A 13,375-nucleotide genomic window follows, 5' to 3' on the forward strand; every position below is an offset into this window, starting at 1 on the left:
CTTTATTATTTTTGTTTAAAATTTTAAAACCTAAAATAGAAAATTGCTTGATAACAACTCCCTGGAAACAGCCATAATTAACAGCTTGATGGATTAGGGTTCTGAACTTCTTAAATGAGATGAATTTTAAGTTTAATTGACCTTTTTACTTGCAATCGCTCACTGCTGATTTGTTTTACCAACACTCTTCTAAGCTGCCACTGAATTATGTCTAACACATGATGGTTATGGGAACCCTTTGTTTTTAAATACTGGGAACCTTTTTTTTGGCCATTAATGCCTTTTTTTCTCCGTAAATTTCTCTGTTTATATGTTACATGAATCTTCTAGCTGAACATTTTTTATTTTTCTATATGTGTTGATGTCTAAGGAGCCGTGGTGGCTCAGTGCTTAAGAGCTCAGCTGCTAACCTAAAGGTCAGCAGTTTGAATCCACCAGACGCTCCTTGGATACCCTATGGGGCAGTTCTACTCTGTACTGTAGGGTCGTTATGAATGGGAAACAACTCGATAGTGAAGGGTTGATGTCTTGATCTCTTCCTTAGCCCAGCGTATTCAAAGCTGTATGTCTTTCTCTCGCAAAGCTCTTTGGATAGGTTCATTAGAACAGAATTTTGTAGACTTAGAGAAGACCCGTTGCATAAAATGTCTAAATTAAACGGTAGCGTATTGAACATCTGTCTGTCTTGCTTTAATAAGGCTAGTTATAGTAAATACTTTTCAGTAGTGCCTCCTTTACTGAGTTATTCTTTCATATTATGGTAAGAAGCACAATGTGTACGTATATATATATGTATATATATAAAGAGCATTTGTTGTAAAACCATTGAAGAAGATGCTGCCATTATATTGTTTGATATCTGTTCCCTGCATTATGTCGCATGGGCTGAAATTACCTTTTAGAATTTGGTATCATGAAAAAGCTTGTCTTTCTTGAAGACCTGGTGTATTTCTGTCACTCCTCAAATTTCCCTTAATTTGGCCTCTAGAAACCTCAGGACCAAATTTAATGACCACCCACAATATCTGGTAATACTTATATTTAACATATTTGTTTCCTTCTCCTTTCATGAATTTGTTTTCTATTTTATAGGGTTTATATAATACCTGGAATGAACGGTACCTTTTGTGGTGTTATGATTTTGTTTTACATATGCAGAGTGGTGTGATGACAACCCTGATTTTAATTTCACCTAGTCAGTTCTCATTCTCTTGTTTAGCTTTCATTGTTCTGTATCAGTTGTTTCAGTGGTCAGTGTATTTGATCAAATATAGTATTCGTATAAGTATAAAACAAATTCAACAGGCTTAAATGACAAGTTAATGCTATAAACCAATGTTTGATCATAAGTGATTATTGTAATAAACAATGAGTTCATTTGACAAAGTGTTTTCTTCAAAACTATTTCAGAGAAGGATATATAAAACAACAACTCATGTACCGCTGGAGTTAGGACAGATCATGGATTCAGAAACATTTGAGAAATCTCGACTGTATCAGCTGGATAAAAGTACTTTCAGCTTTTGGTCAGGACTCTACTCAGAGATTGAAGGCACTGTGAGTAATTTACTTCTTGGAGAGACAATCTATGAGTTGTTGAATACCTTGTAATGTTTGTTTTCCTGTTTTTGTGACACAAAGGAGGGTACCACACCTGCAGATCCCAGAATGCTTTTTAAACTTTTGTTATTGATAAGGATAGGTCTGGACTAAACAACGTAGAAACATAACTGTTTAGTCAGTTGAAAATTCTGTAATATGGTAACCATCACCCTGAGGCCTGGGGTGAAAAAGAAACTTGCATGTTATTCTTGTAGCCTCTAACCCATCCTCCACATTGCAGCCAGAGGAGTCTTTCAGAAACACAGTTTTGATCATATTATTCTCCTACATAAAATCTTTCAATGGCTTCCTGTTTCCCTCAGGGAAAAGCCCAGGCTTTTTGGCATGGCTTTACGAGGTTCTTCAGGAACTAATAACTGTTTACTTGTGCCTCATCTTTTTATTCCTTCCTCCCTCTATTGGCCATCCCCTGTGGAGGTTGGTTTCTTTTGACTTTGAGTCTTTGCACAGGACGTTCTTCCCCTCCCTCTTCATCTCCACTCTCTGACTGGAGCCTGGTTAACCGCAGTGGTTAAAGCAATCGACTGCCGGTCAACTGCTAATCAAAAGGTTGGCGGTGCTGAACCACCAGCAGCTCTGCGGGAGAAAGATGTGGTAGTCTGCCCCCGTAGATATTTACAGCCTTGGAAACCCTATGGGGTCACTATGAGTCGGAATCGACCTGACAGCAGTGGGTTTGGTTTTTTTTTGTTTTCACGCATTAGGATGCAGCTAAGAGATCATCTCTTCTGGGAAATCTTTTGAAACTCCTCCTCCCCCTAAAGTTTGGTGTCGGTAGCATCCTATCATTATTCCTATCACTTATCATATTGAACTTCCCTGTTGGCTGACAGACTGGTAGTTCCTTAAGGAAAGGGTATTTTAAGGTCTTGTTCATCATTTTATACCTAGTGCCTGACCTAAAATAAGCCCATAATATGTATTCAATGAAACAATGAATGACAGGCCATTTTTACTTAGCAAAACCAGACGGTCAGCCCTACCCCTGTTCTAGAAGAAGAGAAGCCATATACTGTAGAGCAGTGTTTCTCAACTTTTTTATCATTATCTTTCTCCCTCAAGATTCTTATTGGACATGTTTTCCTAATCGCTCCCTCCATGAAATCTTAACCCCACGTACATGCTGTATATCTGTGTACTGTATATCTGTGCTTTATACAGAAAAAGAGTAAAATTTTTTCACTCTGAAGAACCGATTCTCACCTTCTTGGGTGCGCTACTTCCCCCATTGAAAGTGAATGGCATAGAGGTTAACAGCAGACTCAACTCAGGCGGCTTGAATTTGAATCTCAGCTTCACCACACTATCTGTGTGACCTCAAGCAAGTCTCTCAACATTGCTGTGTCTCAGCTTTCTGATCCTTAAAAATAGTACAGTAATAAGAGTTATTCATAATGTTGAGAGGATTAAATGAGTTAATATACCTAAAATGCTTAGACAGCGCCTGACCCACTGTAAGTGTTCCTTAAGTATTGGATGTTATTATGTTTACCATCATGACTATGATGATCATTATTGCTCCAGAACTCTTTCAGATTCCTCAGTAGGAAATAACTGAGATCAACTATCGTAATTGTTTCATGAGTTAAAGAGAAGAAACTGGCTGTATGTAGCTTTGTTAAATGTGACAACATTGTCTCGCTGTTTACAGAGTTTTTCTTGACAACTGTGGAATAAAATTGCATCGACATAGCTATTGCTGGTTATTCATCTTTTCTGTGTTGACTTTTTGATTGTATTTTTACTAACCCAAGGCTAGTTTAGTTTCTGTAATGTTGAAGTTTAGTATTAAAACTTGTTGCTTTCCAACCAAGGCAGGAAAGGTAGCATTACTGTGAATTATGTTCAACTTTGGTTAATTTCTCTGAAGCATTTCTTCTGTTGGGGGCAAGACTCGGGTAGGAAGTCAGTCTTTGAGACTGATGAGAGTTGGAGAGAGATGAGGGTAGAGGTAGGGAATTTAGACACTATTTTCTTTGATGTTTGTCTCTTTGAAGTTCTTTGTCTTACCTCCAAGGGGCCATGATAAAATGATTGGAAAAATATTTTCAGTCTCTTTGGTTGTCACTAGTAAATATTCCAGGAGAGATGGGCAATAGCGTGGTCATTATGGTTGGTCACTGTGGGAATGAGGACATTTGTTCTTGGAGATAATAGAGGTAGGGGGAATACATACAGAAAAGGAGAACTTTGTAATTTGTTGTGGCTCAACTAGAAGCAGTACTGATGGGCTAAAGTTAGGAACTGTTATAGTCATTGTTGTCATAATAGTTTTTATTTTTTTCTTTGATGTTTGTAGCAACCCTCTGAGGTAGAAAGGACAGGCATTATTACTCCTTTTTATGGATGAGGAAGCAAAGGCTCAGAGAAGATAAATGGCATGCAGGTTTAATGACCAAATGAGACTCTAATAAATCAGAGAGCTGAGGCTCAAACTCTAGTTTTCTGAGTCTTTAAAATTACATTGAGGAAAAAAAAAAATTACATTGAAGAAACCATCCCAGAAACTCTTAAGGACAGGAGCGTGTATGTGCCAAATTTATCCTTGGGAATTTAGTGGCTAAATACACCACTTGATAAGAACAAATTTTGTTATTAAACTTTGAGACTCTATTCTCTTTTAAAGCAATGCCATTAGTTCCTATTTTATGTTGATTACAATTAATAGGTTTATATATTTTGGTCACAAAGAACAAGTGGGAAGATTAATAGAGCTTTTTTTTTTTTTGCCTCCATACTTTCTACCTAAGGGAACCGTGAGCAAAGGCCTTGTGTGACCAATGACACAGGCACCACCATTCATGCAAATGTGACAGAGCACCCAGAGAGAAAATATCCAGCCTCTAAGACAGAGTTTCCCTGATATCGCATAGATGTCTGTAAAGAGCCCACTAAAGAAATGGAAGTAAAAGAGTGAACTAGATCGATTTTTATCACCATAGCTGAATCTTCAGAATGTAGGGTATAAAAAGCAAGTTGTAGAATAATAAATGCAATATGATGTCATTTATATACATTCCTAAAAAGCGTACATAAATCACTATATTATTTATAGATATATAAGTAAAAATGGAGAGTAGATTGGAAGGGTACCCATGAAATATTTGATAGTGTCAAAGCGCCTCACAACCACAAGGGGCCACATCTGTACCAATGGAAATACCATGCTTCTGGAGTGTGATTGGTCATTGTACTCCTGAGATCCCACAGAAAGGCTAAATTGATTCCTCTTGACAAAATGAGTTCCACAAACTTAGTATTTGTTGTGGGAAGTAGTGTTTATTAAGCATTTTTTTTTTTTTTTCTTTTTTTCATATTTTAAGAGCTGCCCCATGTTCTAATGCTCTGGTACTCTGGTGAATGTTTGTGTTCACTTTATCTACCCAGGCAAAGAGTGGTGCTGGGAGATGGGGCCTAGTCCTTAAAACCCTGACTCCTACCTCAGGAATCACCTTTTCCTGACCCTGAGAAGGCACAGAGCCCCATTCCATTCCTCAGTTTGGCAAGTGGACATGGCTTTCTGGATCTCTACAGACACTTATACTTTGTCCTGACTGAGGAGGGCTATTTCCTTTCAAGGAAAAGACAGTTCCAGAGCCGGATAGCCCAGTTCAGTCCCATTTCTGTCACTCATTAGCTGTGGGATTTTGGGCAGGTTGCTTAAGCTTTCTAAGTAAGCTCAGTTCCCTGATTCAAAAAGCTTTTATTGTGATCTTTTGGCAAAAGGATTTTTTAAAACAGTTTTATTGAGATGTAATTCATATACCATCCAGATCACCCATATAATATAAGTGTACGACGGCACAGGGTAGGTTTAGGCAAAAACTTCTTAAAAATCTAAACTTAGTATCTCAATTGATTTGTATTCATTCATCTAAATTCATACTTTATCTAAAATGCGATAGTTCTCATTTTTCTTCAGAGATAATTATTTTGTCCTTTTTTCTTTATGACATGCTCTTATATGATAGTTTCCTGAACTATTGAATGTGACCAAAGTATGCTTGGTTTTATAGCTTATTCTTCTTTTTGGTGGAATCCCTTATCTCTGGAGACTTTCTGGACGGTTCTGTGGATATGCTGGCTTTGGACCAGAGTATGAGGTATGTGGTTCATTAGCATGTACTTGTCAGGGTCTTTCTTTTTGCTTGTCAAGCTTTATGCTAAAGTCAATAGACATACTTCTCTGTACTGTCCTTGTCCCCATATAGTATTAGTTAGGAAAATTCTAGTTACTGTAACAAACCCCAGTATTTCAATAGCTTATCATAACAGTTTATTTCTCAACTACAGTGTGAATATATTTGGTCAGCAGGCAGCTATCCTCCATGTGGTAAGTCAGGGACACAGACAGTTTTTATCTTATGATTCTGCCACCCTCTAAGCACTCCAGGGTTCTCTGCATTCAACAAGCAGATGGAATGAAAGAGCTTCTTAACTTTCATGACTCCAAGTGATACCTGTTCTTTGAACTCAAATTTTGTTGGTAAACAGTCATTTGGTCTCACCCAGCTGCAAGGGAGCTGGGAATTGTAGTCCCTGGCCAGACAGCTGCTTCTCAGGGATAACTCTGTAGCGAAAGGGGAAGTATGAATTTTGTTGGACCCACACTAAGCAGGTATTTCTGTGCTACACACACTTAGAAGGTACTTCAAACAAAGACAAATTATGTCAGAGTGTATCTCCTAGGATCTCCACTGGGCTGCTTGAGTTGACTATCCACTCTTGCTGGAACTCTAGTTGCCGGGCAAAGCCTTAAATGTGAGACTCCCACCTGTAATTGATGCTGGGACACTGCTTCCTGACTTTTACCTTGGAAACTGTCAAGCCTGTTCCCTCCTTGCTGCTTGTTTATTTGACATGATGGATCTCTTCAAAGTGAGTAATTGCATGAAGTACAAACTTGGCAGCTAGTTCTTCAATCTACAGATGACTGTAAATATCAGTGCATATCATAATCAGCAGCCAGCCATGTCACTTCTTTCAGAGTCTGCGATTTATCACTACACTTGTTACTCAGTTCATGCATAGACAATAAAGTGTTTAGTTGTGTGGCCTCCTTGACTGCTACATAATGTTTTACAAAATTAGATAATCAAAAGAGGGAATTGGCCAACAAAGGTGAAGGTGCAGGAGTCCCTAGGTGGTGCAAATGGTTAATGAGTTCAGCCAACCATGAAAAGTTGGAGGTTCAAGTACACTCAGAGGTACCTCAGAAGAAAGACCTGGCAATCTACTTAAAAAAAAAAAAAGCCATAGGGGTGAGGGGAGGGAGATGAAAGTAAAATAAAGAAACAAAAAAGGATAACACTGGAAGTGAAATTCCAATCTAACGTAAATGGAGTTATAGAAGAAATTGCTGACCGTGGGGGTGTTGATGCTGTCATTAGAGGTACTACAGATATGCAATCAAAGGAGCTTTAGTGAAGGTGAACTTACCCATATAATGAAGGAAGTGTTTGTGAAGAAAAGGATGAAAATGTCCTAGAGGAAGTGATACTGGCTAACAAACCTCACATTAAAGGATTTGTCAAAGATATTTCATGATGTTAAAAGCTCAAAGGATAAAATGTCGGAAGCTGATCTAACTTTAGAAAGAAAAAAAACGATTCAACAAGGCAAAGAAAAGAACCTTCAGTTCATATTGTAAGTTATATGATGAGAAGGCAAGCATTATTCAAACTACCCTTGCTGCGTTTTTTACAAAGAAATAAAACACTAATTATTAATGTTTCTGAAGTTTTAAAATAACCATATACTAAATAAATATTGGTTTTACTTTTTTTTTTTCATTTCCCTGTATATTTAGACCTATAATTCATACTGAAGGCTGTTGTGTTTGATCTTCATCAGTAAGTGCTTCAAGTCTTCCACTTTCCGCAAGCAAGGTTGTGTCATCTGCATAACACAGGTTGTTAATGAGCCTTCCTTCAATCCTGATGCCCCGTTCTTCTTCATATAGTCCAGCTTCTCGGATTATTTGCTCAGCAAAGACATTGAATAGGTATGGTGAAGGGATGCAACCCTGATGCGCACTTTTCCTGATTTTAAACCACACAGTATCCCCTCGTTCTGTTTGAACGACTGCTTCTTGGTCTGTATACAGGTTCCGTGGGAGCACAATAAGTGTTCTGGAATTCAAATTTTTTGCAGTGTCATCCTTCATTCGTCGTTATCCACACAGTTGAATGCCTTTGCATAGTCAGTAAAACACAGGTAAACATCTTTCTGGTATTCTCTGCTTTCAGCCAAGATCAGTCTGACGTCAGCAATAATATCCCTCATGCCATGTCCTCTTCTGAATCCGGCTTGAGTTTCTGGCAGTTCCTTGTCAATGTATCGCTGCAACCATTTTTAAATTATCTTCAGCAAAATTTTACTTGCATGTAACATGATGATATTGTTTGATAATTTCCACATTATCTTGGATTGCCTTTCTTTGGAATGGGCACAAATATGGATCTCTTCCAGTTGGTTGGCCAGGTAGCTGTTTTCCAAATTTATTGACATAGATGAGTGATTTCTTCTAGTGTTCCATCCGTTTGTTGAAACATCTCAATTGGTATTCCATGAGTTCCTGAAGCCTTGTTTTTCACCAGTGCCTTCAGTGCAGCTTGGACTTCTTCTTTTGGTACTGATGAAGATTAAAGACTACGTCCTTCAGGATGGATTACACCTCCAAAACAACAAAAATTCTCACAACTGGACCAATAAGCAACATCATGATAAACAGAGAAAATATTGAAGTTGTCAAGGACCTCATTTTACTTGGACCTACAGTCAAGAAATCCCATGGAAGCAGCAGTCAAGAAATCAAATGACAAATTGTATTAGGCAAATCTGCTGCAAAAGACCTCTTTCAAGTGTTAAAAAGCAAAGATGTCATTTTGAGGATTAAGGTGCACCTGACCCAAGCCATGGTATTTTCAGTCACCTCATAAACATGCGAAAGCTGAACTATAAATAAGGAAGACCAAAGAAGAATTGATGCCTTTGAATTATGGCATAGGCAAAGGATATTGAATATACCATGGACTGCCAGAAGAATGAACAAATCTGTCTTGGAAGAAGTACAGTCAGAATACTTCTTGGAAATGAGGATGGCAAGACATCGTCCCATGTGCTTTGGACATGTTACCAGGAGGACCCAATCCCTGGAGAAGGACATCATGCTTGATAAAGTAGAGGGTCAGCAAAAAAGAGGAAAACCCTCAACGAGATAGATTGACACAGTCGCTGCAACAATGGGCCCAAACATAGCAATGATTGTGAGGATGGTACAGGACCAGGCAGTGCTCAGTTCTGTTGTACATAGAGTTGGTATGAGTCAGAACCAACTCAACAGCACCTAACATCAACAACAACATATATTTAGAACTGACAGTAAGAGAGTTTTTAATACTTTAACAAACATTTTTAAAGGTCACAGAACAATCACGTTTTCCATTGATTATTAAGATTGCACTGCATGGTTTGAGCTTACATGGTCATTTTTATGGATGTGCACTACAGTGTAAAGCAAAGACTGCCTGTATTCCTTGTATGCATGTATCACTTATTTAATTACTCTTCTGTTGATAGGTTGGTCCCAAGTTTTCCTGTTTACAAATAATGCCATAGCACACATCTTTTACCTAAATTTTCATTCAACATATATTTATGTAATTTAAAATTTCGATAGATGCTGCCAAATTCCTTTCTAAAACAGCTTGTTTGGTGTTGTATTCTCTCGTAGCGTATGCTGTTGCTGTGTGGTGTGCCACTGAGTCTATTCCAACTCATAATGACCCGATAGGACATAGTAGAACTGCTGAATAGGGTTTTCTTGGCTGTAATTTTTACAGGAGGAGATTGCCAGGTCTTTTTCTCCCATGCAGCTACTGGTGGGTTTGAACCACTAACCTTTGGGTTAGCAGCCAAATGCTTAATCATTGTACCACCAGGACTCCTCTCGTAGTATATGAAGTATCAAAATACCCTTTCCCTGAATCCTCACTAATACTTATTATACATGTGATCTTTTTATTTGTGTCACTCTAACAGGGAAAAAATGTTATTGTGCTCTTATTTCATACAACACATTTTTTAATGAAAAAAGATTCCAAGCAACACAAGTAAATAAAAGTGTATGAATATATAGATAGATTTTTTGTGTAACTAGTCTTCTAGTGGAAACCCTGGTGGCGTAGTGGTTAAGTGCTACGGCTGCTAAGCAAGAGGTCAGCAGTTCGAATCCGACAGGGGCTCCTTGGAAACTCTATCGGGCAGTTCTACTCTGTCCAATAGGGTCACTATGAGTCGGAATTGACTCGACGGCAGTGGGTTTGGTTTTTTTTGTGTGTGTGTCTTCTAGTAATGAACCTGTTCAGGCTGGTTTATTTTTTCTTCATTACATATGGTGGTACCCATCTTTGCACATGTATTTTTGTGCACATATTCCACATATATAAAAGTCTGAAATGATATATACCAAATTGCCAACAGTGGTTTTCTCTGGGGACGGTTTTGGAAATTTTTATTTCCTTATATGTCTTTATGTCTTAAGAAAAATCAGCAATGAGCATGTATTTCTTGTATAATTAAAACCATTTGCTACATTAAAAACAGAAGAAAAGCAAGTAGGCCTCAGCTTATTCTAGGCATAGGCAGAGCTTCCTGTTTTTCCAGACTACCAACTGGGGGTCCAGATAATCAGTGTCTCTATTTTTGAAGAATGGGGGATGGTACTGCCCTTCTCAACAAGTAACGTACTTAACGACTCAGAATTCTTCAGAGTTCTGTTACCACAGCGTGAATCATGATTCAAGATGTGTTGGCCTGAATCACTCTATCCTAATGTCACAGGACTTTAAAATATTCTGTATCCTGAGACTTCCTAGAGCCTTGAGGTGTTCACTGATAGGGCTAGAGCCCAGATCCTGTTTCTATTGAAACAATGGGTTAACACCTCTTCTCACTGTCCAGCAGTCCTCATTCCTAAGATGTTTTCTCCCCTCTGGGTTGGAATTAGAGAGAAAGCTCCAGGAGGTTGTATACGCTGCATTTCTCCAGCTGGACTTTCCTGTTACAGTTCCTTTTTTCAGCAGGGATATTTTTCTTAACCTCAATCACCGTTCTAAGCTTTTAGTTCACAGTTGTCTGTTAGGAGTGGCGGGGTCTTACAGAGGAGCAGTGGAAAGTAGCATTTTAGGGTCAGATTATGAAAATCTTTAAAAGTGTAACGCATTTGAAGTTAGCCATTAAAAGTTTTTTTTAAGTAGAGAAGTGGGGTTTCAGATTAATGTGGTTCGTATCTAGGATGGAGTGGACTGGGAGTGACTGACAGTAGGCAGAGAGACAACAAACTATACACCAGGTGTGGGAGTCGGCAGGTGGTGGTGGGGAGGTGACACATATTACTGGTTAAGAATTGATATATTTCATATAGATAGAAGTCTTTTTTGAAAGAACACTTTAGAAAAAGTTCAGTACCTCAGTAGAAAAATGGGCAAAGGCAGAAATTTAAATGGTCATTAAATACATGAAAAATATAAGTTCATATTGATAATCAAAGAAATGTACTTTAAAACAACAATGAGGTATCTTTTTTTTTTTTCCTATCAGATTGGGGAAAAAAAGTAAAAGAATAAAAGAACAGAATTGGTGCAGGATAGGGAGATAGTCTCATGCTGCTGGTAGATTGCAAATTGGTTCAGTTTTTCTGGAAGACAACTCAAAAGTCCTTAAAAAGTTTGTACTCTGACACCAGATATGTCACTTGTATGAATTGGTAGGGAATGAATGCCAGGGGTATACGTATAAAGAGAGTCACTATAGCATTGGAATGAATGCTACAGTGGGAGTGCCGAGTATCCACTAATACTCTAGAAGCGTTAAAAATGATGATGTGGCTCTGTATTTATTGGTGTGGAAGGATGTTCGTGAGAAGTTAAGTGACAAAAGCAGGTATTCACACAATCTGTACAATATGATTGCGTTTTTGAAAGATGGGATTCTCATTCATTAGTTTTGAGGAAGATACTGGATGGAATCTCTTGTTGAATTTTTTTCCCATTTCTGGTTTGAAAACAAGTTCTGGAATAAACCATCATGCGTGTTACAGCCAGACAAATCTTCCTTCCTCTTCCTACCTTTCTTTCTCCTATGTTTAGAAACTTACCTCGGCTACATCTTTGCAACCAAATCAAATATACTTTGGTAGTGTGTGGTACAGTTTCATTTAACTTAAAAGAATTCAGTTATACACTGAGGGATGAGAGGTAGGGCGAGGGGAGAGAAAAGATGCTATCTGCCTCATTGCCCTTTCCCCCTTCCCCACCTCTTTATACTAATTAGATCTTACCCTCCACTATCCCCGGAAAAAGTTTGCAGAGAAGCAAGACAATTACTGGCTTTTGATCGTCTAAGGGCTCATTTAAAAGTAATTAGTATAATTCTTGAGGGTGATTTTCTCTATTGGATTTTGGCTTTTTGTGAAAATTTTGGAATACCCCCACCTTCCCTGGCCCAGCTTTTTTGAGGCTCCATTATAAGTTGCTTTGCCTGGTCCCAACCGGGCCTGTCATCTTGTCATAGTCCTCTCATAGGGTCCTCTTTCTCTCTCCATGCTTTCATAAATTGTGGGGAATTCCTCCTCTTTCCACTTCAATCTTGTCCCACCAATTTCATCTTTCTTCAAAGTAGTATCCCAGGTCTCACCTGCTTTGTAAGCCTTCCTTGAGTTCACCAGCATATGTTGCTGTCTCTCTCTTCGGAATTGCTTTAACCGTTTTTGTCTATACAGCTTAAGGTTAACTTTATATAAGGAGCCCTTGTGGCACAGTGGTTAAGAGCTCAGCTGCTAACCAGAAGGTTGGCAGTTCGAACCCACCAGCCACTCCAAGGGAAAAAGATGTGGGAGTCTGCTTCTGTGAAGATTATAGCCCTGGAAACCCTGGGCAGTTCTAGCCTGTCATATAGAGTCACTGTGTCAGAATTGACTCCACAGCAACTGGGAGCTCTTACGTCCCTGTATAATAAAGGAAGAGTTGTTGTATTGCCTCCTTCTCTCATAAGTAAACATTTTTCAAGGGCAGAGATGATGTTTCAGACCTTGTATTACCCCATAAAATTAAGCACATTACTTGAGAGGTAGTAGGTACTCAGCTAATACACGTCAGATTATCTCCTCATAATTCATTTGAGGAATTAATTATATTATACCATAAAAACTGCCTTTTTTTCTTCTTGTGTTTAGATCATCCAGTCCTTGGTGTTTTTGCTGTTGGCTACACTTTTCAGTGCATTGACTGGTTTGCCATGGAGTCTTTATAATACTTTTGTGATAGAAGAAAAACATGGTTTCAATCAACAGGTAAAATAGAGAATGCAGATGTTCTCTTTTTATATGTGAAGACCTTTTATGCTTTTGTCTTCTGCTGGTAATAATTTAAATGTTACTTGCTGTTTTTAGAGCATAAATTAATAGAGAAAAAGGGAACTGCAGATATGGTAAAGATTATGGTTTACACTCTTGGTGTAAAGATTCTTCTAACAGTAATGTCTCATATTTTTTCAGCTAATAACGTTTAAGTGAGTTTATCTTAAACTGTAAAGTGCAAGAAAATTGCTTGTTTTCAGCTACCTAGTGTCATACAATAAAGGCTCACTGTGTGTTAATTTTAAAAGTTATTTTAATTATGTATTCTTTGTATGCAATTATTAGTTATTTAAAAAACAAAACAAGTTCCTGGGTTTCTTGTGATGATGTTTT

General features: G+C 38.1%; 1 protein-coding gene across 4 annotated transcripts in view; it reads left to right on the forward strand.

Annotated features, from left to right (window-relative positions):
- The window catches only part of ZMPSTE24 (zinc metallopeptidase STE24), a 35,687-nt gene that overhangs the window by 855 nt on the left and 21,457 nt on the right, over positions 1 to 13,375 (forward strand). For 3 of the 4 annotated variants that reach the window (XM_010595252.3, XM_003415320.4, XM_010595251.3), the window contains exons 2-4: positions 1,411 to 1,557; positions 5,640 to 5,726; positions 12,860 to 12,976. In XM_010595252.3, coding sequence (XP_010593554.1) covers positions 1,411 to 1,557; positions 5,640 to 5,726; positions 12,860 to 12,976 — 351 coding nt within the window. The remainder of the gene's footprint in view (positions 1 to 1,410; positions 1,558 to 5,639; positions 5,727 to 12,859; positions 12,977 to 13,375) is intronic. The other variant, XM_023554574.2, reaches the window with a different exon arrangement.

The sequence above is a fragment of the Loxodonta africana genome, chromosome 3 (genome assembly GCF_030014295.1).
Source record: "Loxodonta africana isolate mLoxAfr1 chromosome 3, mLoxAfr1.hap2, whole genome shotgun sequence".
In the NCBI taxonomy this organism is placed as follows: Eukaryota; Metazoa; Chordata; class Mammalia; order Proboscidea; family Elephantidae; genus Loxodonta; species Loxodonta africana.